Raw genomic sequence first — 24640 nt, forward strand, 5'->3', positions numbered from 1 at the left:
CTAATGGTTGTGAGCCACCAGGTGGGTGGCTGGGAATTGAACTCAGAACTTCTGGAAGAGGAGCCAGTGCTCTTAACAGCTGAGTCATCTCTCCACCCACCCCTTTCTTTTATAAATCCTTCAGGTACAGCCAAAGGGAAGGAGCAATTGAGGTTTAGCCAAATTAATTATCTCATATAAATATACACAAAAGATTCTTAAAACCAAATTCTGAGTGGTGATGCACACCTATAACTCTAGCACCCAGAGGCAGAGCTAGGAATTCTCTTCAAGCTAAAGGCCAGACTAACCTACACATCAATGTCCAAGACATTCGGGGCTACCTAGTAAGAATCTAATTTTAAAAATAAAAAAAACTGCTGGCCAGTGGTAGCACACGCCTTTAATCCCAGCACTTGGGAAGCAGAGGCAGGAGTATTTCTGAGTTCAAGGCCTGCCTGATCTACAGAGTGAGTTCCAGGACAACCAGGGCTACACAGAAGAACCCTGCCTCAAAAATAAATAATAAATAAATAAATAATAAAAAAAACTTTCAACATAGCAGCACACTTCTTACAGCTATTTCTGTGCTATTACAAGAAATATTTTTCTTGGATTACAACAAAGATTACTGGGGTTGTGGGGGAACTGCCATAGTCATGTACCATATGATGTTCTGTCAGTCACCAATAAACCAAATACACTATGGGAGTCTTGTTATTATAGCTTTTTTTTTTTGGATTTTGGATTTGGTTTTTTTCTGAGACAGGTTTTCTCTGTATAGCCCTGGCTGTCCAGGAACTCACTCTGTAGACCAGGCTGGCCTCGAACTCAGAAACCCACCTGCCTCTGCCTCCCAGAGTGCTGGGATTACAGGTGTGCGCCACCACCACCTGGATATTATAGCTTTTAAGAATACTGTGTATGATTAGTTTGGATAACTACGCTACATTTTGTTCACACATGATTTAGTTATGCAATGATACATTTCTCAAAACGTATCCCCTAGTCTTGAGGCATATAATTGCACTTTGTGTTGTACCTGGGACCAAAGTTAGGGCCTCAGTCATGCTGGGAAAACACTCTAGCACTGGGCTATGCTCACACCCAACCCATACACCATATTTTATTTTCAAAGCTTTTGTCCTCCACCAATGAGTCAGGGGAAAGGGGAAAACATTGCAAAAATCTCAGAGTGATAAAAAGATGCTTTGATATATAGTCTTTGTTAAGAGATCACCAGAGAAGCAAAATCTCCCCCATGGCCCAGTGACATCATGTATCTGAGGACATCTGTGAATGAGGACCAAGACAAATTTTAAAACTTACTTAAAACTAATCACCCAATTCTCTGAATGTAAAAAGGATAATCTAACACCCTTTTCTGGCCTCCAAGGATACCTGCATATATGGGGTATACACTTACATACATTAAATGAAAATTATTTTTTAAAAGAATTCAAAGAAGCAAAGTGAAGTTTGTAGAAAGGTGGGAATGTTACTGCACACACTTAAAATCCGAATTTTTTATTATGCATAAACTGTATCTCAATATTTATATGTATGTGTTCATTCATGTTTATGCATTTGTGTGTATGTGTGCACATGTGGAATTATATGTGTGTAGGTATATATGGAGGTCAGATAATAACATGTCGTATCACCCTTCAGGTACCAACTACCCTGGTTGTTGTTGTTCTTGTTGGCTTGTTCTTTGTTTGTTTGTTTTGCTTAGTTTTGAGACAGTGCCTCTCACAGGCATGGTGTACTGATCAGACAGGCTGGCTGGCCAGCAGTCCTTGCTGATTTGCTTCTTTTCCCCCTCCCTGGAACTGGGATTATAAAGCATGTGCCTGATACATATTTTTTAAAATATGGCTTCTGGTCCAAAACATGCATCCTCGTGCTTGTTCTGCAAGCACTTTGCAAAATGAGTTTCTTCCCCAATCCTTTCTGCTGTGCTTTGTGAAGAGAAGACAGAGAGGGGGGAAGGAAGGAAGGAAGGAAGGAAGGAAGGAAGGAAGGAAGGAAGGAAGGAAGGAAGGAAGGAAGGAAGGAAGAAGGAAGGAAGGAAGGAAACATGATATACTTATGGAAGGGTTGAAATGAGATGAGAGAAGAAGGTTACGATGGCGAAGAGTCACAGGGATAAAGCAATGCCCACTGAAGAGGAATGGATGGTAACCTCTTTGTTTAATCTCAGGAGATAAACCTGCTAACAGATTTCTTCTGAATCCTCCACTTCACTCATAACCGTCATTATCAGCAGTGGCTAATTAACTGTCTATGGGCAGAGGCCCCAGAGCCCTGGCAGAGCTAATGAGTACGTGTCCCTATGGGATCCCTCTCATGGTACCCTTTACTATCTCCAGGGTCACCAAAATGATGCTAACTTCCAGGACTATAGCAGAATGGTAGTGTTGGTGCATGTAGAACTACGAGAGTCGGTCTCCTCTGGTTCAAATCTCAACTCAGATTATACTGTCCTGACTAAGGTACTTAACTTGTTCGTGTATTCATTATTCCACCTGAAATCAAAGAGAACATGCAGTAGTCATATCCAGGTAATATCACTGATGTAGAGTGCTTTGGGAAGTTCAGGGTGGCATTCCCATCCACAGTATGCTGAGCCCTAACACCAGTGCTGTCAAAGAGCACAAGCCATCAATTTGCTCTCACCTTCCGTGGTGTGAAGATCAAGTAAAGACTCCATTCAGGCCAGAAGCTCCTCAGCATGGGGAAGCCTCACCTGACAAGGAGTGAGAAGACTCTCACCTGACCATGGTAAGTCCTAGGATTTTTCTTCTGTAGGCCTGCAAAATCCCCCATGTCTTAAAGAGTGGGGCCACATCTATATTGTCCTGAACAAATTATTTAACCTGTCTGTGCTTCTCTTCATCTGCAAACAAAGGCAGAACGCAGTCATTGTACCTGGGTTGCACAGTGGATACAGAGTGCTCGAGTACTGGATAGGAAGTCAAACAGGGCTTAAAATTCAGGCCCAGCCTTCTTGACTGTGTAATGTTGGGTGAAGTGCTTCAATATCCTAGTAGTGCTTCTCTGTAAAGAGAGAACAATGCTAGTGAATCTTCTAGAAATGTAACATGGAGACAGAAGTACAGAAAGTTCTCAGCAGATGGTGACAGTCATGATGTGGACATCAACAAGGGCAGTATGGCAGGCCACTCCCTGTACCTTCTGGTGCATGCCTAGGTCTTGGGTAAAGAAAAAGAATGACTGGGCAGTGGTAACACATGCCTTTAATCCCAGCACCCTGGAAGCAGAGGCAAGTAGATCTCTGTAAGCTACTGGCCAGCTTGATCTACAGAGTGAGTTCCAGAACAGCTAGGGCTACACAGAGAAAACCTGTCTTTTAAAAAAGAGGAAGACAGACAGAAAGACAGACACCACCAAACAGTCAGACAAAGAATGCATCAATGAAAATGGAAATAACTGGAAGACTGTCAGGTAGAATTTTGGTGTCTCAGAATTAGATGAGGTAAAGGGTGGTGGAGTTTTGAATCACAGCACGAAAGAAAGAAAGAAAGAAAGAAAGAAAGAAAGAAAGAAAGAAAGAAAGAAAGAAAGAAAGAAAGAAAGAAAGAAAGAAAGAAAGAAAGAAAGAAAAGAGAAAGACAGTCAAAGGATGATGGACACTAAAGATCTTGAAAATAATGAACTCAGAGTGACCTGGATAGTAAGAAATCCAGGAATACAGGAAGGACTTTGATGAGTCCACAGCTAAGAAACCCTTGAATTGCTTTTTTTTTTTTTAAGTATAGAATAAAGTTTATTCAGGGCATAGGGAGGGGAGCTGAGAGGGTAGAGACAGAGAAAAACAGAGAGAGAGAAAGAGACAGAGACAGACAGAAACAGAGACAGAGACAGACAGAGACAGAAAAAGAGAGAGACAGAGACAGAGAGAGAGAGAGAGAGAGAGAGAGAGAGAGAGAAGGAAAAGAGGAGGCTGGCCATGAGCACATGGAGAGAGGGGGGGGAGGGGAATGGGAGAAGGGGGAAGGGGGAGAGAACAGAGCAAGAAGGCAAGAGCGAATTGCTGTTTAGTAACACAAGAAGTGCTAAAGACAGCATAGGAAAATCATAAGTCATCATCTAAATAAGAGTGATTGCCTCTTAAGGGCTGGGCAGTGGCGCACGCCTGTAATCCCAGCACTCTGTGAGGCAGAGGCAGGTGGATTTCTGAGTTCCAGGCCAGCTTGGTCTACGGAGTGAGTTTCAAGACAGCCAGGGATATACAGAGAAACCCTGTCTCGAAAAAAACCCAAATCCAAAAAACAAACAACCAACAACAACAACAAAAGCCTCTTAAGGGGTAGGAAGTGAATGTGATCAGGAGAGGCACGCAAATGGCTTCTAAGCCTTTTGCAGAAACTATTATGACAATAAAGCACTTAAAAATCAGGTTCTTCCCTGAGAGAAAAAAATGGAAGGAAGAGAAGACAGGAGACTCAGAATTAAACTGGAGGAGGAAAGATGGTACAGAACTTCCAAACACACAAGAGGGGACCTGTGAGGAGACATAGCCCACCTATTCCCTCCACGGGCCCTGCCCATCCACCTGCAGGGATCCTACCTCTCAGTTGTCGCAGTGACTGTCACTGCCTGTCACCTCTAAGGCAGGCTTCAGTGCCCAGGATGCCCTCTTTTTCTCAACAGTAGCATCACAGCCTGCAGGATGCATCACTGCTCTCTACAGTCCTGTCTCTCCCCCCATGTCACTCCATGGCTCTCAGTTCTGGGGTCCTGTGATTATGTTCAATGTCCTGCTGGGTTTCAAGACCACTCACCTCTCCAGCCTAAGAACTCTGCCACATTGTCTGTTCACATTGTCCATTATTCAAGACAGATCCCTTAGCTTGGTGCCTTAGCCACTGCAGAAAATGGGGACAGACAGAAGAACTATACAAAGTATGTCAGTTTTCACTAGATCCTATGCAAAATATCATTCTTGATAAAGGGCCTTATTAGGACGACAAATTGGAAAATAGGCTGTATATTAGATAACAATAGCAAGCTATTTTAATTCAATTGCTGCATTGGTAGACAATTTTGTAGCAAATCATACTTAAATATGAAGGACCATAACAGTATGAGCAACATTTTCACAAATAATGTGAATAAGAATAATATATAAACACATTAAGAAAAATCAGTAGCACATATCTTTAGTCCCAGCTCAGGAGGCAGGGGTAGCAGATCTCTGCATGTGAGGATTCCTGGTCTATGCAGTGAGATCCAGGTCAGCCAGGGCTACAAATAAAGGGGACAGGGGTGAAATCAAAGTACAAATAAATAAAAATACTAAAATTTGGTTATATCACTTATGGTAGTGTAGGACTCATTGTGGCTACCTTGCAATCTGGTTGTAAATTTGATCTTGGTTTAAAATAAAAGATTTGATTTCAATATGAAGAAAATCAAACAAAATTAAGATAAACCAGGACTGTGTTTGGATGCCCCAAATTAAACATGATAATGAAGTAGGATCTCAAGCTCACAGCTCACCTAGGCTACATACTCAAGGTGAAGTCAGTACCACTGATAATGTAACACTGTCTCAAAAAGGAAAAGAGAGGGAAAATTACATATTTAATTGAATAAATGTTATTTTAAAGGAAAAATAAAATATACCTTCTCTAGCTGCCCATTTCTAAACCTCTTCTTTTTTTAATTTTTGAAAAATGACTTCATTACAGAGGCCGGGCTGTCCATCACTCACAGCTCTTCTACCTGAGCCAGCCCAGTTCTAGGATTCTATGTCCTTGAGGAACTGTTTCATTATAGAATTAGATGAGAATCATCATAGAACCAAAGCTGTGTTTAGCTTTTCTTATTCCATATTTGTAAGATAAAAGACAAACCTTTCAGAACACAAAGAAGGCATTTGCTTTTACTTTAGTAAGCATAATGATTGTTTTTAAAGAGTGATCTCTACACCATTCCACTCTGAATGTTCCTATAATTTCTGATAAAGAATAAAATGAGTTAACTGATCTCTCTGGAAATTGAATTATTTCACGTAGGGGAAAATCTCAGCCACAGGACAGACATTAGTCTCTGAATGCATCTCCTGAAAAAGTATACCAAAGACCAAATATGAGCCATCAACAAATCCATGTCTACACTTAGAAAATGAGACCAATTCTACACTAATGTCATTGATCCAACCACACAGTTGCTTATAACTGCTGTCACTGATAAAGAACAAACACAATAGTTGTAGTGTTCAGATCATACATGGTGCTCAAAAAACGTTTGTTGAAACAATGAAAACTAACTGATCAATGAACTTATTTCATCATGTTTTTCATCAGCCTCCTGTGCTCTCAGGTGAGAGGTCAGAAGAACCAGAGAAAGAATCCACCCATTTCCCAGGACATTCTGGGCTTCCTCTCAGCCACTAGAAAACATTTGACCAGAAGGAACAGGGAAAAGGAGGAAGGACTCTTAGAGAGTAGAGGGAGAAGAGAAACATCCACCATCCACCTCACATGTTTTGACAAGTATGCAGAGTGAGCTTTTACAAAACAAATTAAAATATGTTGTCTGACAGTCTCATCTAGACACAGAGACCATGGTCAACCAGAGCTCCCCCATGGGCTTCCTCCTGCTGGGCTTCTCTGAACACCCACACCTGGAAAAGATTCTCTTCGTGGTTGTCTTGTGCTCCTACCTCCTCACTCTCCTAGGAAACACACTCATCCTCCTGCTGTCCACACTGGACCCCAGGCTCCACTCTCCAATGTACTTCTTCCTCTCTAACCTCTCCTTCTTGGACCTCTGCTTCACCACAACCTGTGTCCCCCAGATGCTGTTCAACCTCTGGGGCCCCACAAAGACCATCAGCTTCCTGGGATGCTTTGTCCAGCTCTTCATCTTCATGTCCCTGGGGACAACAGAGTGCATCCTCCTGACAGTGATGGCCTTTGACCGCTATGTGGCTGTCTGCCAGCCCCTGCACTATGCCACCATCATCCACCCCCGCCTATGTCGGCAGTTGGCAGGTATAGCCTGGGCTATAGGTTTGGTCCAATCCATAGTTCAGACACCTCCCACCCTCCGCCTGCCCTTCTGTCCCCACAGGCAGATAGATGACTTTTTGTGTGAAGTCCCATCTCTAATTCGACTGTCCTGTGGGGACACCACCTACAATGAGATCCAGATGGCTGTGGCCAGCATCTTCATCGTGGTTGTGCCTCTGAGCCTCATCCTGGTGTCTTATGGTGCCATTGCTAGGGCAGTGCTGAGGATAGGTTCTGCAAAGGGGCGCAGGAAAGCTTTTGGGACCTGTTCGTCCCACCTCATTGTGGTCACCCTCTTCTACAGCTCAGTAATTGCTGTTTATCTGCAGCCCAAAAATCCCTATGCCCAAGAGAGGGCGAAGTTCTTTGGTCTCTTCTATGCAGTGGGCACCCCCTCACTCAACCCTCTTGTGTACACCCTGAGGAACAAGGAGGTAAAGAGGGCCTTCTGGAGGCTGCTAGGAAAAGAAGGGGACTCTGAGGAAAGCTAAGGGAGAAATACTCAGTATACTTTCTAAATTGAGATTATTTCAGCCTTTGTAAAAAAAAAAAAAATTCCACCCACTCTTCCATGCCTATCCAAGCCACAACAGTAGACCTAGTGAGTGACAGGCTATAGTGGAGGGGGAGGAGCAGTAAGAAGGAAAGAAGCAGAATCAGAAGATGAATGGGAAGAGAGCTAGATGTTTCTTCCAAAATGACGCATTCTTACCTGGACTGATCAAGGAGACTCATCTGACTCAAGAAATTTAGAAAGAAGAGGGGAAAAAAATCTTACAAAACTCAGGACTTACAAAATTTACAGGACTCTGGTGAATCCTCCTTGAAATGATATAACCAGTAAACAATTGGAAGAGAGAAACATCTCCAAAGATCTAGCTGCAAGCAAGTTATACACCAAACCCCAGTGACCCAATTTACATGTGTCCTCGTCCACGCCTAAGTGAGGCTTTCAGTGACATAGCTGCAATATATCACCCATTCTTCTGTAATTACAATAAACAGACTCATTGGTTGACCAACTTGGACTTAAATGGAATAATTTATTTGGCCTACTTCTTCTGGTACCCTACCTAGGATGGGTTCGTATTTATTGTCATTTGTCTACGGATGAGGGAGAGGAAGAGGAAGACAGAGATACAAAGACAGACAGACAGGAAGACAGGGAAACAGGGCATGTATCTTTAATTCACATTCAAAAACATAGTTAATATTTATTTCTTTTCCATTCATTTTGTTTCGTTTCCACTTTATTTTGTTTATAGGTTCTTAATGCCCTGTGTACATTTTTTCTAGCTGTCCATATTATTATTCTATACTTCATGTAGGGTTTGGGGATTGTGTTGTTTGTTGTTTTTTGTTTTGTTTTTAGTTTTTTTCAAGACAGTGTCTTTTTCAAAACTATGTAGCTCTGGCTGACTTAGAACTCACTCTGTAGACCAAGCTGGCCTCAAACACACAGAGATCCACCTGTCTCTGTGTCTTCTATAGTAAAACTAGAAAGACGCCAGAGAGACTTCCATAAAAAAAAAATGATCCAGGGGCTTCCCTACTCAAAGATGAGAGAGTTCAGAGAATTGGTGCTCGTTTTAGAAATGTAAGATACACACGCAAAATCTTGAGATTACACAACTCCTCCTCATCCTGCTCTAAAACGATGATAAGAGATAAAGTAGTCTTTTAATTCCAGGAATTTTGGTGGGTTGAGGAGATAGAACAAGAAGCATAGAAATCCGTGAACCTCCTGTTCTACTCCAAGCTGATGGAATATCCCAGATGAATATCCCAGTATATCTTCCCAGGAGAAGAGCCTTCTTCCTGTCCAAGAATAAAGGTTCATGAGGGAATTTGTCAAAGAACTTTGACAATCAATAGTGCTAAACTGCAAACCAAACTCTCTATAAAATCTACTGTCAGTGCTGGAGAGATGGCTCAGCAATTAAGAGTGTTGGATACTCTTGTGGAAGACCCAGGTCCAGTTCCCATTACCTACTAGTGGCTTAATACTGCCTCCAGTTCCAGAGGATTCAATACCTTCTGTTGGCTTCCCTAGGTATTAGGGACCCACATAGTGTACTTCATAAACATAAAATGAGAACAAATAAAATTTAAACACACAAACTAATGAATAAATGTTACTTTAAAAACCTACAGTGAATTCTTTCTTTAAAAAAATAGTTTTATTTTGATTTTACTTATGTATATTCATCTCTCTGTGTGTATGCTCAAGAATGTGAAATGCCTGCAGAAGTCAAAAGACCTTGGATTCCCAAAGCAAGAATTACAGGCCATTGTGAGCTACCACAGATGGGTACTAGGATCCAAACACCTGCCGTTGGCAAAGAGTAGCAAGTGCTCTTATGCACTGAGCCATTTCTCCAGGCCTCTGAATTCATATTTACTGATGGTGCAGTTAATATTCGGTGTCTGGGAAGCAGAGGACTTAGGGCATACCTCAGTGGAAGAACATTTGCCTAGTATGTGTTAGTCTCTAAGTTCAGTTTTCAGCACTAGAAGGAAACAAATGCATTGGACAAATGATTCAGATATTAAGAGCATATACTGCTCTTACAGAAGTTCCAGTACCCATATCAGAAGGCTCACAACCCAGGACCAGCAAATCTGACACCCTTGGTTGCTATAAATACCTGCATATACATATACCTACTTGCATAAACCCACAGAGAAGTAACTAAAAATAATAAAAAATAAATATTTTTCTGAAACTCAGTAGAGACAGAATGGCTGGGTGAGCAGTATAGAAAAATCTCCCTAAAAATCATCAGTATATCTAAAATAAATAAAACTCACCATTTCAAGAGCTGGAGATGAGCCAAAAGCATAAAATAAATCCCATTCATTCAAAATTAAAAAAAAAATTACTGAACCTGAGAAAGAACAAGGTCAGACTGAGACATGTTAGTCTGGAACTGGTCCCATCAGGCCTCCACCCGCAAATAACATGAAACAAGGTTATTCAAATATTCAGACAGGCTGCAGGGATCAGGAGTTCTGGTAAGGATGGAACTGCTTTTATTTGGAGCATACATTAATAATAATAGTAATAATAATAATTAATAATAATAATCAATAATGCACACTTGGAGACTATCAAAAGCAACAATACCTCAGTGGGGAATAACTAGAAAATGTCAACAGAGTAGCCAGTCTGAGGTTGCAGTATTGTTTTAAGCGAAGAACTGACCTGCAGGTCAGCCAGAAATATAACAGCAACTTAAGACCAAGTCAATGACAGTCTTAATCCAACTCAGCATAACTCTGGTGTCTGGAAAAGGTAAATACAAAACGCTAGGTGCTGTTTACCTTGCTGAACGCAGAGCTAGAAAATAAAAAACCAAGATAGGTTTATAAGCAGCCTGAACTTGGAAAGCGTTCCCCAAATTACAAGTAAAACTATCAGAAAAAGGCAGGGTCTGCAATTCTGCAACCTCAGACTTGCTTCTTTGTTGACACTTCCTAGCTGTTTGTCACTGAGGCACTGCTGCTTTTGATAGCCTCCAAGTGTGCATTACTTTTTTTCTGTGTGCCCCCAAATAAAAGCAGTTCCATCTTCACCAGAACTCCTGATCCCTGTGGCATGTCTAAATAACCTTGTTTCATACTAATCATGGAGGCATGTTGGAACCAGCTCCAGTCTAACAAGTCCCAGACTGTTCTTTCTCAGGTTCAGTTTAAGCCCAAAACCTCCAACCAACAACTGTCTGACCAAAATTAGCTTTCCTTTCCCTGGTAAAATACTTAGGAAGCCCACCTCAAAAAGAGTATTTTGGGTTTGTCACAGTGGCTCATATCCATAAGAGACCCTGTATCAAGATAGATAATGAGATGGCTCAGAGGTTAAGAGCACTGACTGCTCTTATGGTCCTGAGTTCAAATCCCAGCAACTACATGTTGGCTCACAACCATCTGTTCAGCTACAGTGCACTCATATACATTAAATACATAAATATTTTTTAAAAAGTGATAACGTTTAGGTGAAGCCCAGTGGTAGATAGTGCACATGTTTAGCATGCTCGAGGCCCTGGGCTCAAATTCCCATAATAAAAACATAAAATTTTTTAAAAGATTTACTTATTTTATGTATATGTACACTGCTGCTGTCTTCAGACACACCAGAAGAGGGTATAAGATCCCATTACAGATGGCTGTGAACCACCATGTGGTTGTTGAGAATTGAACTCAGGACCTCTAGAAACGCAGAGTGCTCCTAACTTTGCTGAGCCATCGCTGCAGACCAATAAAATAATTAAAAGTTGAGTTATCACTAAGCTGCACAGAGAAAAAAAACTCAAAAATTTACTCACCAGAGAAATTCAACAAATAAACATAGAATATCTGTGGTTGCTATCTATTAAATGAGGGTTGATTACAATTGAGAATTGTTGCATATTATCCAAAAAATCCAATTTTTAGTAGTGCTTTGTGGCACATGCCTATGATCTCAGCACATGAGAAGCTGGGGAAGGGGGATTGTCAGGAGTTCAAGGCCATCCTGAGTTACATAGGTACATAGGTACATCAAACATAGGTACCTAATAAGACCCTATGCCAATAAGAGGCCCAGTTTCAACCCAATATGAAGGTGTGTGTGTGTGTGTGTGTGTGTCTGTGTGTGTGTGTGTGATGTACACATAAAGGAGGACTATCAATAATGGTTTCTGATGGGTTCGGGGGTGGGAGAAGGGGTGGGGAAGGGCAGTGAGAGAGATCCAGTGGTAAATATGCATTTTGTTCAAACGAGCACAACAATGGTCAGATTTAGAAAGAAAGAACGAAAGAAGGAAGGAAGGAGAGAGAGAGAGAGAGAGAGAGAGAGAGAGAGAGAGAGAGAGAGAGAGAGAGAAGAAAGAAAGAAAGAAAGAAAGAAAGAAAGAAAGAAAGAAAGAAAGAAAGAAAGAAAGAAAGAAAGAAAGAAATGAAAGGACAGAAAAGGAAAGGACAGAAAAGGAAAGGAAAGGGAAGGAAGAGAAGAGAAGAGAAGAGAAGAGAAGAGAAGAGAAGAGAAGAGAAGAGAAGAGAAGAGAAGAGAAAAGAGAGAAAAGAGAAAAGAGAGCGGAAGTTCATTCGTCAAGTTCATTCTGTGTGATCTGGCAAGGTCTCAGGTCATGCGAGGATTGAATTTATCTCTACCTGAGAGCCAGCACGTAGGATGGCACACCTTTCCAGCCTGCCTTTCCTGGAGCGATGCACAGGGACCTGAAGAACCGGTCAGAGCGCGGATATAAAGAACCCTGCATGCACTGTGACTGCTTCTGCTGAGTCCTACAGGGGGCGATCGGGGCGGAGGAATTCCAGAGCTGACCTGGCCTTGGGGTTGGACACGGAAGGCCCCCCGGGGACTTATGGCTGCGGGGCGGCCGCCACCCTCGCTGCGCTCAGCGAGGGTAAACCCGCGAGACCTATGCCGCGTGGTGGTCTGGAACCGCAGCCCGCGTGTGGTGCAGCCCCTGTGGCTCGACTTCCACGGTGCACCACAGCCCTTCCAGACACTGCAGCCGGGCACCAGCCTCCGCATAAACAGCTACCGAGGTCACCCTTGGCTCTTCAGGGATGCAAGAACGAACGACAGACTCCTGGTTAACCGAACTGAGTTATTTGTGCCATCTCTCAAAGCTGACGGGCAGCCTGCTCTGGCCATCATCACGCTGCCAGTCTATACGCTCAAAGAGCGGTGCCTTCAGGTTGTTCGAAGCCTGGTCAGCCCGGAGAACTACAGGAAACTGGACATTGTCTCGTCACTCTACAAAGATTTGGAAGACCACCCCAGGTAGGGAAAGACCTGGAACGGTTTAGCCAAGAACACATTGGAAATCAGTGATTATTAAAAAAGGCGACCAAAGAAAATTACTAAAGAACTTCTGACGATGGTATTGTTGAGTCTTGATTTAGATGTGGAACTGTCCACTTATTCTTTTTTTTTATATAATTATATATTTTTATTTTCTGTATCCTTTGTTTACATTCCAAATGATTTCCCCTTGCCCAGTTTCCCCCTCCCCAAATGTCCCATAAACCTTCTTCTCTCCACCCATTCTCCAATCACCTCTCTCCTTTTTCTGTCCTGGTACTCCCCTCCAATGCTAGATCAAGCCTTTCCAAGATCAGGACGCTCTCCTTACTTCTTCATGGGAGTTATTTCTTATGCTAATTGTGCCTTGGGTATTCAGAGCTTCTGGGCTAATTAATATCCACTTATCAGAGATTGCATTCCATGTGTATTCTTTTGTGATTGGGTTACCTTACTTAGGATGATATTTTCCAGATCCAACCATTTGCCTAAAAGTTTCGTGAACTCATTGTTTTTGATTGCTAAGTAGTATTCCATTGTGTAAATATACCACATTCTGTGTATCCATTCCTCCATTGAGGGACATCTGGGTTCTTTCCAGCTTCTGGCTATTATAAATAAGGCTGCTATGAACATAATGGAGCATGTGTCTTTATTGCATGCCGGGGAATCCTTTGGGTATATGCCCAGGAGAGATATAGCAGGGTCCTCCATCGGCAACTAACAAATTGGGAAAAGATTTTCACCAACCCTACATCTGATAGAGGGCTAATATCCAATATATACAAAGAACTCAAGAAGTTAGACCCCAGGGAACCAAATAACCCTATTAAAAATGGGGTACAGATCTAAACAAAGAATTTTCACCTGAAGAAATTCTAGATGGCCGAGAAGCACCTTAAGGAATGCTCAACATCATTAGTCATTAGGGAAATGCAAATCAAAACAACCCTGAGATTTCACCTTACACCAGTCAAAATGGCTAAGGTTAAAAACTCAGGAGACAGCAGGTATTGGCGAGGATGTGGAGAAAGAGGAACACTCCTCCACTGCTGGTGGGGCTGTAAGATGGTACAACCACTTTGGAAATCAGTCTGGCAGTTCCTCAGAAAACTGTACATGACACTTATTCTTTTAAAATAATGTTTCAACCTTATAGTTAAAAAGAACACTAACTGGGGACTGGAGAGTACCTCAGTGGTAGAGCATTTGCTAGCCAATGCAAAGTCTTGGGCTCAATCATTTAAAAAGAAATGGCATCACAAAAGGCCACTTAATATATGTACATTCTAGAAGTATCAGGAAAAATGTTGCAATTTTGCCTCCTAGTAACTCAGAAAAATTTGAGTGTAGAATATTTGTATAAGTGAATAAGAAATTAAGTAGAAAGTAGTCACATCTCAATAGATGCAATGTGGTTAGCAACCTATCCCCTCCTGCTTTGGGAAGACAAACACCATGGATGTAGAAATGAGAATTGATGTCTGAGGCCCCAGCACTTATTACACCAGAATCCTCCAGTTAGTGAGCAAGCAGCGCGTGATTTGATAGACAGGTTCAGGAGGTGGGCCTCTTTGGTTGGGAAGAGGAAGCTAATTTAAAATGCACTAAGCAAACATAGTGCCTTTTGGAAACTTTTATGGAAAGTATTTTTTCTCATTGTTCAAAGCTTGTCTTTTCTTAGTCCACTCAATTTGCACAGGTGCTGTTGTTGTTGTTGTTGTTGTTGCTGTTACTGTTTGTAAACCAAGATTGGCTTTCCGCAGTTACTGAGGTAACAGTGGTAGCTTATCTTACACAGAAAGTAGCCATGCTCCTGTATAATTCTAGTCTTATGGACTATAAATAAATTGTTGCCAGGTCTGAGTCTTTTTTCTCTCTTTCTTTCTGTGAATCTATGGAATTTCACGTGGTTCAGTATTTTTATCAGCAGGATTTGGGTATGCTTTTCATCTGGCTAGAAAGAGGGTTCAAACCTATAAAGGACATCTTCAGTCTAGTTTCCCTTAACTGCAGGTTTGTAGGGTATTCTGGCATGTTTTACAGTTAAATAAATGTTCATTGCTTTCCTTACAGTTTGGAGTTCATATGTTTATTCATTAACTTCACTCTTTTATTAAATTTACATTTTATTTGTGTGACCCTTTCTAGCATTATAACTGATTTTTTTCCACATTGTCATTAGCTTTTCATAAACATCAGTGTTTAGTCCAACTTGTTATTAATGTAATTTCATCATATTTCCTAGAAGCTACTACAACTGTTCCTTAACACACCAAAGAAACAGTGTAGAGATTCTACAGTCTAGAGAGTATGACCATTCTGTCTATATTCAGACCGCTGAGATGACTAGTGGGTATGATCATGGGTGAAACATCCACTATGATGTGGACATCATATCCTAACTGATGGATGACAGGCAGAATAAAACACAAGTGTACACACACACACAAGCGCGCACGCGCGCGCGAGCAATGGGAACTTTTGTAGATAAATCAGAGAAGTGGAACAGTGTCTAGATGCTGGGTAGAGGGGAACAATGCGACTCTGGTTGTCCCTACTAACAGAAGGAGTGGGTGACAAAGAGGTGGTTGGGAAGAGGGAGCTAATTTAAAATGCACTAAACAAACATAGTGAAAGAAGCTGATTTTATGGAAAGTATTTTTCTCATTGTTCAAAGCTTGTCTTTGGGTGGATGACTTTGTGACTTATTCCAGTAATGCTATTGCTGGCACATTTTCTCCATAGAGTCACCTGTACCCACCACCATAATTACTAGCTAATTATCTGTGGGCGGTGGAACCCCTGGGTCTCAGCTGAATTAATGAGATGTTTCTCTCCACAGGATAGGAGTCCTGGGATCCCTCTCTCTACCACATACCTAATGTCAGGCCTTCCACCACAGGACCACTGAAACAGATGCTAAGGTCTCCACAGACCCTGCTAGTTAAGAGATGCCTCAGCCCGACTTGGCCTCATTTTAACTTTTAGAAAAGGCTGCAGACTGTGGCTGGTGAACTGGCCAGTTCATCTGTGTTTACGCTTGAACTCTGGTGCTTACCACTGTATTGTAGTAGCCTAAGAGATTAAACTTCCTTTGTTAACTTATGTAAAAAGGAAGATACTCATATGTAGAGTTGTGAGGGACAATTGGAGGTACGTGGATAAATGCTAACAGCTTGGCTGGAGGGATTTAGAGTCCTCGTTTAGTATTTGCTCTGTTTATGTAGTGCAAATACTCCTGGCAAGGGAGATTCTAGGTAAGCCTGATTTAAAAGCTATCTCATAAAATCTGAGAATTTAAGAATTGAATAAGCTACCTCTGACAAAAACACAGGAAATGTTCTTCAAAAAAGAGTCTGGTTGCAAAGCCACATGATCCCTATTTCAATCAGAGATCTAGCTGCCCCTTCAGAGACAACCCTTCTTTCTCAGTTTGAGTTTTCCTCCTGATGTCCATGCAGAAACAAGGCACCAATTAAGAATTTCATCATGGATTATTGCTGGCAACCAAAGTAGTCCTTCAGTTGAGGGTAAGTAGAGTATTAATATACTATCAGTTTCCATGTATCCTCAACAATAGACCCCCCCAAGATAGGGAGTGAAAGGGGGTAAAGGGCTTTTATCTGCTTGCTTTGGGGGTTCCATTACTTTGGGGGTTGTTTTTGTTTGGTTTTGCTTTTGAAGAAAATGTACCCCAGGCTGGTCCCAGACACAAACACTACATGCTGCTGCCTCTTGAGTGCCAAGATTACAGGCATTAGGCACTAATACAAAACAGAATGACTTATCAGCCGCTGATCTGATGGCCTCTCTTCCTTGTATTTTGGACAGGAAAATGCCACAGTCTGTCATAGCTCCTCTGTACTGCCCCAGGTATGGGAAATTTTCTCTACCACTCTCTTGATTCCCAACATTTGTCACGTGGGTAACCTTAGAAACCTAACTTGCCCTGAGACTGTTCACTATAAAAATTCATGGTAAAATTGATAAGATCTTTGCAGGGCTGCTCTGGAAACCAGATGTTCAGGGAACTGTTCACCATATGTGGCACATGTGAAGCACTCCATAATTGGAAAATGCTAAAGAAAAGGCAAGGAATGATTACCAGACCTTCAGCAACTATTTCAGGTAACCAGCCCTGACTTGTAGTACAAGAGGCAGAAAAATTCACAGACGAATAAATGCATGCTTTAGAAAGATTTGAACTAGGAAAAACAGTGGTAAGTATAATTTATCAAAAGAGAGAAAAGGTTGACCCCACTAAAGGAACCGAACTCTAAAGAGATCCAGACATAAGGCAGAAAAAAGAAGGGAGTGACCTCCCATGGGAGGAGCCAAGTTAGAGACAGGGTTGGTAAGGACAATAATTGAATGGAGATGAGTGTCACTAAGGTCACACATTAAAAACTGCAGATAAAGAAAGCAAAGGAGGATTAGCTGCTGTCACAGGGTTTCTTTGGGATAATGAGATGTTCTAGAGGTAGATGGTTCTGGTCTGGTCTTTTGACAGGTAAGTGCACTTTTAAAACAATGAATGTGCTTGTTGGTAAACACTGAAGCTAAGCTGGTGATGTGCTTGCTAAGCTGCATGAAGACCAGAGCTGAGAGCCTATGACCCATGGAAAGAGCCAAGAGCAACATTCGTACATATTAACCCAGCATGATGAGGAAGAAACAGAAGGAATCTTGGGGCTTAATGGCCAGCCAGTGTAGCAACCAATTACTGAGCTCGCAAAAAACAAGGTAGATTGCAATTTAGAAAGACACTGGACACCAACCTCTGACCTCCCACAGGATTGCACATACATGTCAGCATGAGAACACACACACACACACACACACACAAATTATATACTTTTGAAGGATAAGTTTCATGCTCTATGAAATACATGTCAAAAAAGAAAACAACCAAGTGCGCTGTAATTCCCTCATTTCTGCAGTAGAGACTGGAGAATCAGGAGTTTAAAGCCAGCCTTTTTTACTACATAGTGGATTTGAGGCCAATCTGGACTACATGGAACTCTGATGTCAAAGGGGGAAAAAATAAAGCCAGCAAGATGAAGCAGCGAAGCAGTTAAAAGTATGTCTGCCAATCCTAACGACCTGGATTCAATTCCATGGACCCTAACAATAGAATTAAAGCAATTCCCACAAGTTGTCCTCTGACCTCCACACATATACCATCTCTCTCTCTCTCTCTCTCTCTCTCTCTCTCTCTCTCTCTCTCACACACACACACACACACACACATCTCTCTCTCTCTCACACACACACACACACATCTCTCTCTCTCTCTCTTTCTCTCTCTCTCTCTCTCTCTCTCACACACACACAAATAAGTGCAGTGTATATTAGGAATATTAATAATTATTTATTTTATATCATGTGTATTAGTATTTTGCCTGCATGTGCGTATGTTAACTACATGGGTACATGGCTGCAGGGACCAAAAGAAGGCATCTTATCTCCGAGAGCTAGAGTTGTGGATGGTTATAATCCACCATGTGGGGGATGGGGACTGTCCTAGGGTACTCTGCAAGAAGAGCACATGCCCTTAACAGCTGAGCCACCTCTCCAGCCCCCACACAATGTATTTTGAAAGGGGGGGGGGGAGAGAGAGAAGAAGGAGGCGGAAGAAGAGGAGAAGGAGAAGGAGAAAAGAAGAAGAAGAGGAGGAGGAGGAGGAGGAGGAGGAGGAGGAGAAGAAGAAGAACAACAAGAACAAGAAGAAGAAGAACAAGAACAAGAAGAACAAACAAGAACAAACAAGAAGAACAAGAAGAACAAGAACAAGAAGAACAAGAACAAGAGCAAGAAGAACAACAAGAAGAAGAACAACAAGAAGAAGAAGAACAACAAGAAGAAGACAAGGACTGATTTCTGTAATGTTGAGAGGCAGTTCCATCTTTGAGGATGTGAAATGGGAAGCCAGGGAGGGGTACACAGGACCCTCTAAGATATGTGGAATGTCTCTTTTACAACCTTAGCCTGGGTATTGGATGCATCAGAGGTTGAACTTGTTTATACTGTACATATTTGTTTTGTTTATAATTTGGTTTGAATATAAATTAATAACAATGAGAAATATCTTGTAGGAGGTAAAACAAGGTGAGAAGAAATGAAATCAGAAGGGTCTGGGAAAATAATGGGACAGTACGTGGGGACCTGGAACTGAGTGTTCTTTCATCTTAAGACACTTCTGGCAGAGTGCCACCCATCTATTGCCTTCCTGTCCTCTGCCAGACCAGAGAACCCTGTGTCCTAAGTTCAGTTTCCAGAGTAGCTGCAGTCTCCCTCTTCCCTCACTGAGCTATGCTCCAATACTTGGAATCACTTCAATGATGGTATTCTCCCATATGAAATGTCCCCCGAATATGCCCTTTATGATTCTTTACCGTCATTCACCCTACACAACCCACATGGCTGGCATTTATAACTGAGTCTTTTAATAATGCAACTGTGAGCCATGGTGATTTTAACAAACCACTCTTACCTCCTGCCTGTTAACGTCTCATGAGGACTGAGTGATTGAACCAACGCTACTTCCTAACCAGGGCAGTGGTTTACTAAAAGATGATTAAAGAAGCTAAGACAGGGGAAATAGTCTGCTATGTATGCATAGAGTCTCATATAGTGGAAGAAAATCTCTCACATGCATAGCACATGCTTAGCCAGGTTTGGTAGCTCACTCTTACAAGTCCAGCATTCCAGAAGCTGATGCAGGGAGACTGCCCAGACCCAGTGGCAAGCCTGTACATCAAAACAAAACCCTATTTCAAATTAACAAAATCAAAAAGACTTATTCATTCTGTGATGACCTACCTTACAAGATAAGAAGTATAAAATAAAAAATACTTCTAGTCATGCCAAAGAGTATTCACCAAGTCAACACAGAAATAATGAGACTTCAAAACTTACCAGAGATATGACCTGAAATTCATTCAAAATAATTGGTTTTAATTTCTTTTATTATTTATTTTTATTTATTTATCTGTTTGTTTATTTGTTTTGATAAACTACAGTTCATGCTTGACAGTTTTCTTGCTCAAAGATACATCCTCAGACCTAAACCACAGTATTTAGCTACTTTCTCCAAGAGATAATAGGCATGAGATAGCACTGAGGAAACAGTGAACTAGTTGATTCATCCATCTGAAATCTGCATTCTCCATCCTTAACCAGAAAGTCAGAGGCACCAATATGAGGATCTACTCAATCTCTACCACAGTCTTCATTTCTTCCTGGCCACTAGACAATGTTTGACCAGGTGAAACAGGTGAAGGCAAGGACCTATTTGGTGATGGGCCTGGAAGTAGACCTTGTGAGAGCAGAGGAAGAAGAAAAATGTCCACCTGGCATGTCCTGACAATGTCCTGAGAAGCACACGAAGGGCATTCTCACCAGGCCCTTTGTACCACACTAATCTGACAGTCTCATCCCTCTAACTGGACACAGAGACCATGGTCAACCAGAGCTCCCCCATGGGCTTCCTCCTGCTGGGCTTCTCTGAACACCCACACCTGGAAAAAGTTCTCTTCGTGGTTGTCTTGTGCTCCTACCTCCTCACTCTCCTAGGAAACACACTCATCCTCCTGCTGTCCACACTGGACCCCAGGCTCCACTCTCCAATGTACTTCTTCCTCTCTAACCTCTCCTTCTTGGACCTCTGCTTCACCACAACCTGTGTCCCCCAGATGCTGTTCAACCTCTGGGGCCCCACAAAGACCATCAGCTTCCTGGGATGTTCTGTACAGCTCTTCATCTTCATGCTCCTGGGGACAACAGAGTGCATCCTCCTGACAGTGATGGCCTTTGACCGCTATGTGGCTGTCTGCCAGCCCCTGCACTATGCCACCATCATCCACCCCCGCCTATGTCGGCAGTTGGCAGGTGTGTCCTGGGCTATAGGTTTGGTCCAATCCATAGTTCAGATACCACCCACCCTCAAACTGCCCTTCTGTCCCCACAGGCAGATAGATGACTTTTTGTGTGAAGTCCCATCTCTAATTCGACTGTCTTGTGGGGACACCACGTTTAATGAGATTCAGTTGGCAGTTGCAGGTGTCATCTTCCTACTTGTGCCTCTGAGCCTCATCCTAGTCTCTTATGGTGTCATTGTCATGGCTGTGCTGAAAACTAACTCTTCAAAAGGGCGCAGGAAAGCTTTTGGGACCTGTTCATCCCACCTCATTGTGGTCACCCTCTTCTACAGCTCAGTGATTGCTGTTTATCTGCAGCCCAAAAATCCCTATGCCCAAGAGAGGGCGAAGTTCTTTGGTCTCTTTTATGCAGTGGGCACACCCACACTCAACCCTCTTGTGTACACCCTGAGGAACAAGGAGGTAAAGAGGGCATTCTGGAGGCTGCTGAGGAAGGATACGGATTCTGGAGGAAGCTAAGGGCAAAATACTTGTGTGTTTTCTGAATTAAAAAGTTTCTTCACAATATGTATGTTGCATTTTTATACCTGTGCATATATGTGTAATAATAATATAATAAAAGAAGCTATAGACTTGAGAGGGAGACATGTGAGGAGTTGGAGTCAGGGAATCTAAGAGTGGCTGGAAGGAGGGAAAAAGGGGAGGGGAAAAGTGATACAATTCTATTTCAATTAAACTATACTTTTTGGAAAAACATTTTAAATGTGAAACTTTCAAGGCCACAAACATGAGGCACACTTCAGTGTGACTATAAAAAGAGAGAGAAGGAGAAAGAAATATGCATTTCCTCTATAGATTTCAAGTTCAAACATTATCTTCGCTTGATATTTCCTGTTTTTCATTGTATTTTTATTGTCTTTGCTTCTATATATTCTCAAACTCTATCATGATAGTTTCTGGGTTTATCTTCTCTCCCAAGTTGTTATATCTGTGTAGGGGAGGCACATATCTGCATGTTCCCTGCAAGCAAAGGCATAGGTTACAATAAATATAAGATTGGAAGATGCCCTTTGATCCTCTTACAATATGACAGAAAGTGATAATCTAGTGACTTAAGTCTCAGTTTGTCATATATCCATCTATTCATCCATCTATCTATCATATATCTATCCATCCATCTATCTATTATCTACCTATCCATCTATAGCTATCATCTATTCTCTTAGTCAGGGTTTCTATTCCTGCACAAACATCATGACCAAGAAGAAAAATGGGGGAGAAAAGGGGTTATTCAGCTTACACCTTCCACATTGCTATTGATTACCAAAGGAAGTCAGGACTGGAACTCAAGCAGGTCAGGAAGCAGGAGCTGATGCAGAGGTCATGGAGGGTTGTTACTTACTGGCTTGCTTTCCCTGGCTTGCTCAGCCTGCTCTCTTATAGAACCCAAGAATACCAGCCCAGGGATGGTACCATCCACAATGAGCCCTCCCCACTTGATCAATAATTGAGAAAATGCCCCACAGTGGGATCTCATGGAGGCACTTCCCCCAACTGAAGCTCCTTTCTCTGTGATAACTCCAGCCTGGGTCAAGCTGACACAAAGCCAGCCGCCAGTACATCTATCTATCTATCTATCCATCCATCCATCCATCCATCCATCTATCTATCATCTACCATCTACCCATCATCTAATTATCCATATCTGTCTATCATCTACTTATATCTATCTAAATCTAAATATCATCTGAGTAGTAGGGAAGAGAATTAATTTGTAAGGGAGGAGAGCTAAGAAGAGAATAGTGAGTGTAGATGTGATTGTTATATACTATGAATAGAAATATGTTATGGGAGCCAGGAGGTGGTAGCGCACGCCTGTAATCCCAGTCTGGGAGGCAGAGGCAGGTGGATTTCTGAGTTCGAGGCCATCCCAGTCTTCAGAATGAGTTCCAGGACAGCCAGGCCTATACAGAGAAACCCTGTCTTGAAAAAACCAAATCCAATATATATATATATAATGGGAAGAAAAATGGAAGATATTAAAATGCTACAGTCAAGCTCCTCTGCTGAGATCCGGATCAGATGACCTCTAAGAATGGCAGTACTCTCAGTTTAAATTTTTGCAAAGGGCCTGGTTCCCACATGGTTGCCCAGCAAGGCATCTTTACATGACTCCATCCTGGGCTGGTATAGCAGAAATGTTTGAGGTTTTTCTTAACCATTTTGCCTTTTAATGCTTTTAAAATAAAATACCTATTTTGTCGTATACCTCATAAATGTACTATACATGTACTATAAATAAACTGTAGTTTATTACCAAAACTAATCAAATTGATTTTAGAAAATATGTTCTTACATCTGGTCTCATGTCATGGCATTGGATGGGACTGGGTGTTTTCATAAGCGTGAAAGCAATATGATTTTTTTAATTAATCATTTTATTCATTTACATTTCAAATAACATCTCCCTTCCCGATTACCCCTCCACAAACTCCCCATGCCATGCCCACTCTTCCCCCTCCCCTTTGCCTCTATGAGTGTGCTCCTCTACCTACACATCCACTCCTGCTGAACTGCTATAGCATCGCCCTATGCTGGGGCATCAAGCCTCCACAGGACCAAAGGCCTCCCCTTCCATTGATGTCAGATAAGACTATCCTCTGATACATGTGTATCTGGAGCCATGGCTCCCACCAGGTAAACTCTGGTTGATGGTTTAGTCCCTGAGAGCTCTGGGTGGTCCTGATAGTTGATATTGTTCTTCTTATGGGGTTGCAATCCTCTTCAGCTCCTTCAGTACTTCCCCTAGCTCTTCCATTAGGGTCCCCCCATACTCAGTCTGATGGTTGTCTGTGAATATCTGCATATGTATTGATCAGGTGCTAGTAGAACCTCTCAGGGAACAGCCATACCAGGTCCCTGACAATAAGCGCTTCTTGGCATTAGCAATAGTGTGGGAGGTTGGTGTCTGGAGATGGGATGGGTCCCTAGGTGAGATGGCCTTTCCTTCAGTCTCTGTTCCATTTTTTTGTCTCTGTCTTTCAATTAGACAGACACATTTCTGGATTAAAATTTTTGAGGTATGTGAGTGGCCCCATCCCTCAACTGGGGTCCATGCCTATCTACTGGAGGTGATCTCTACAGGTTGTATCCCTGCTTTGTTGGGTATTTCAGCTAAAGTCATTACCACTGGGTCCTGGAAGCCTCTCGCTCCTCTGAAGTCTGGGAATTTCCAGTGGCTACCCCCAATTCCATATCCCCAATTGGTACATGTTTCTATTCAACTTCCTGACCCTCTGTACTTCTGTCCCTTCTAATACCTGATCCCCCCTCCCTTCTTCCCCTCCCCCCTCTCTCTCCCTCCCAACCTCTACCTCCTGTGATTGTTTTGTTCCCCCATTCTATGTAGGATTGAAGCAATTGTACTTTGGTCCGTATGTCTTGAGGGTTGTATTGTGGGTATTCTGAGCTTTTGGAATAATCCACTTATCAGTGAGTATATACCATGTGTATTCTTTTGTGTCTGGGTTACCTCACTCAAGATGATATTTTCTAGTTCCATTCATTTGCCTGCGGATTTCATTAAGTCATTGGTCTTAATAGTTGAGTAGTACTCCATCATGCAAATGTACCACATTTTCTGTATCCATTCATCTGCTGAGGGGCATCTGGGTTGTTTCCAGCTTCTGGCTATTATAAATAAGGCTGCTATAAACAGTGGCGCATGTCCCTATTATATGTTAACGCATCTTTTGGGTATATGTCCAGTAGTGGTATGGGTCTTCCGGTAGAACTATTTCCAATTTTCTGAGGAATGACCAGAGTAATTTCCAAAGTGGTTTTACCAGCTTTGAGTCCCACCAGGAATGGAAGAGTGTTCCTCTTTCTCCACATTCCCTCCAGCACCTGCTGGCACCTGAGTTTTT

General features: G+C 42.2%; 2 protein-coding genes and 1 pseudogene across 2 annotated transcripts; all 3 read left to right on the top strand.

The window, feature by feature from the left end:
• The first annotated feature begins 6523 nt into the window (after positions 1 to 6523).
• Positions 6524 to 7513, top strand: LOC127669773 (olfactory receptor 2H2-like). The gene has a single exon (XM_052163980.1). It carries the CDS (start codon positions 6575 to 6577, stop codon positions 7511 to 7513), a length of 939 nt encoding a protein of 312 aa, XP_052019940.1. The 5' UTR covers positions 6524 to 6574.
• Positions 7514 to 12385: 4872 nt separating this feature from the next.
• LOC127670095 (von Hippel-Lindau disease tumor suppressor-like) lies at positions 12386 to 12861 on the top strand (annotated as a pseudogene).
• Positions 12862 to 20294: 7433 nt separating this feature from the next.
• LOC127669775 (olfactory receptor 2H2-like) lies at positions 20295 to 21233 on the top strand. Its single transcript, XM_052163982.1, has one exon. It carries the CDS (start codon positions 20295 to 20297, stop codon positions 21231 to 21233), a length of 939 nt encoding a protein of 312 aa, XP_052019942.1.
• The last annotated feature ends 3407 nt before the right edge of the window (positions 21234 to 24640 follow it).

The sequence above is a fragment of the Apodemus sylvaticus genome, chromosome 19, assembly GCF_947179515.1.
Source record: "Apodemus sylvaticus chromosome 19, mApoSyl1.1, whole genome shotgun sequence".
Classification (NCBI taxonomy): Eukaryota; Metazoa; Chordata; class Mammalia; order Rodentia; family Muridae; genus Apodemus; species Apodemus sylvaticus.

Bases quoted from the DNA above. Each gene is read 5' to 3' on its own strand.
- LOC127669775 (XM_052163982.1), top strand. From the start codon at position 20,295: ATGGTCAACCAGAGCTCCCCCATGGGCTTCCTCCTGCTGGGCTTCTCT.
- LOC127669773 (XM_052163980.1), top strand. From the start codon at position 6,575: ATGGTCAACCAGAGCTCCCCCATGGGCTTCCTCCTGCTGGGCTTCTCT.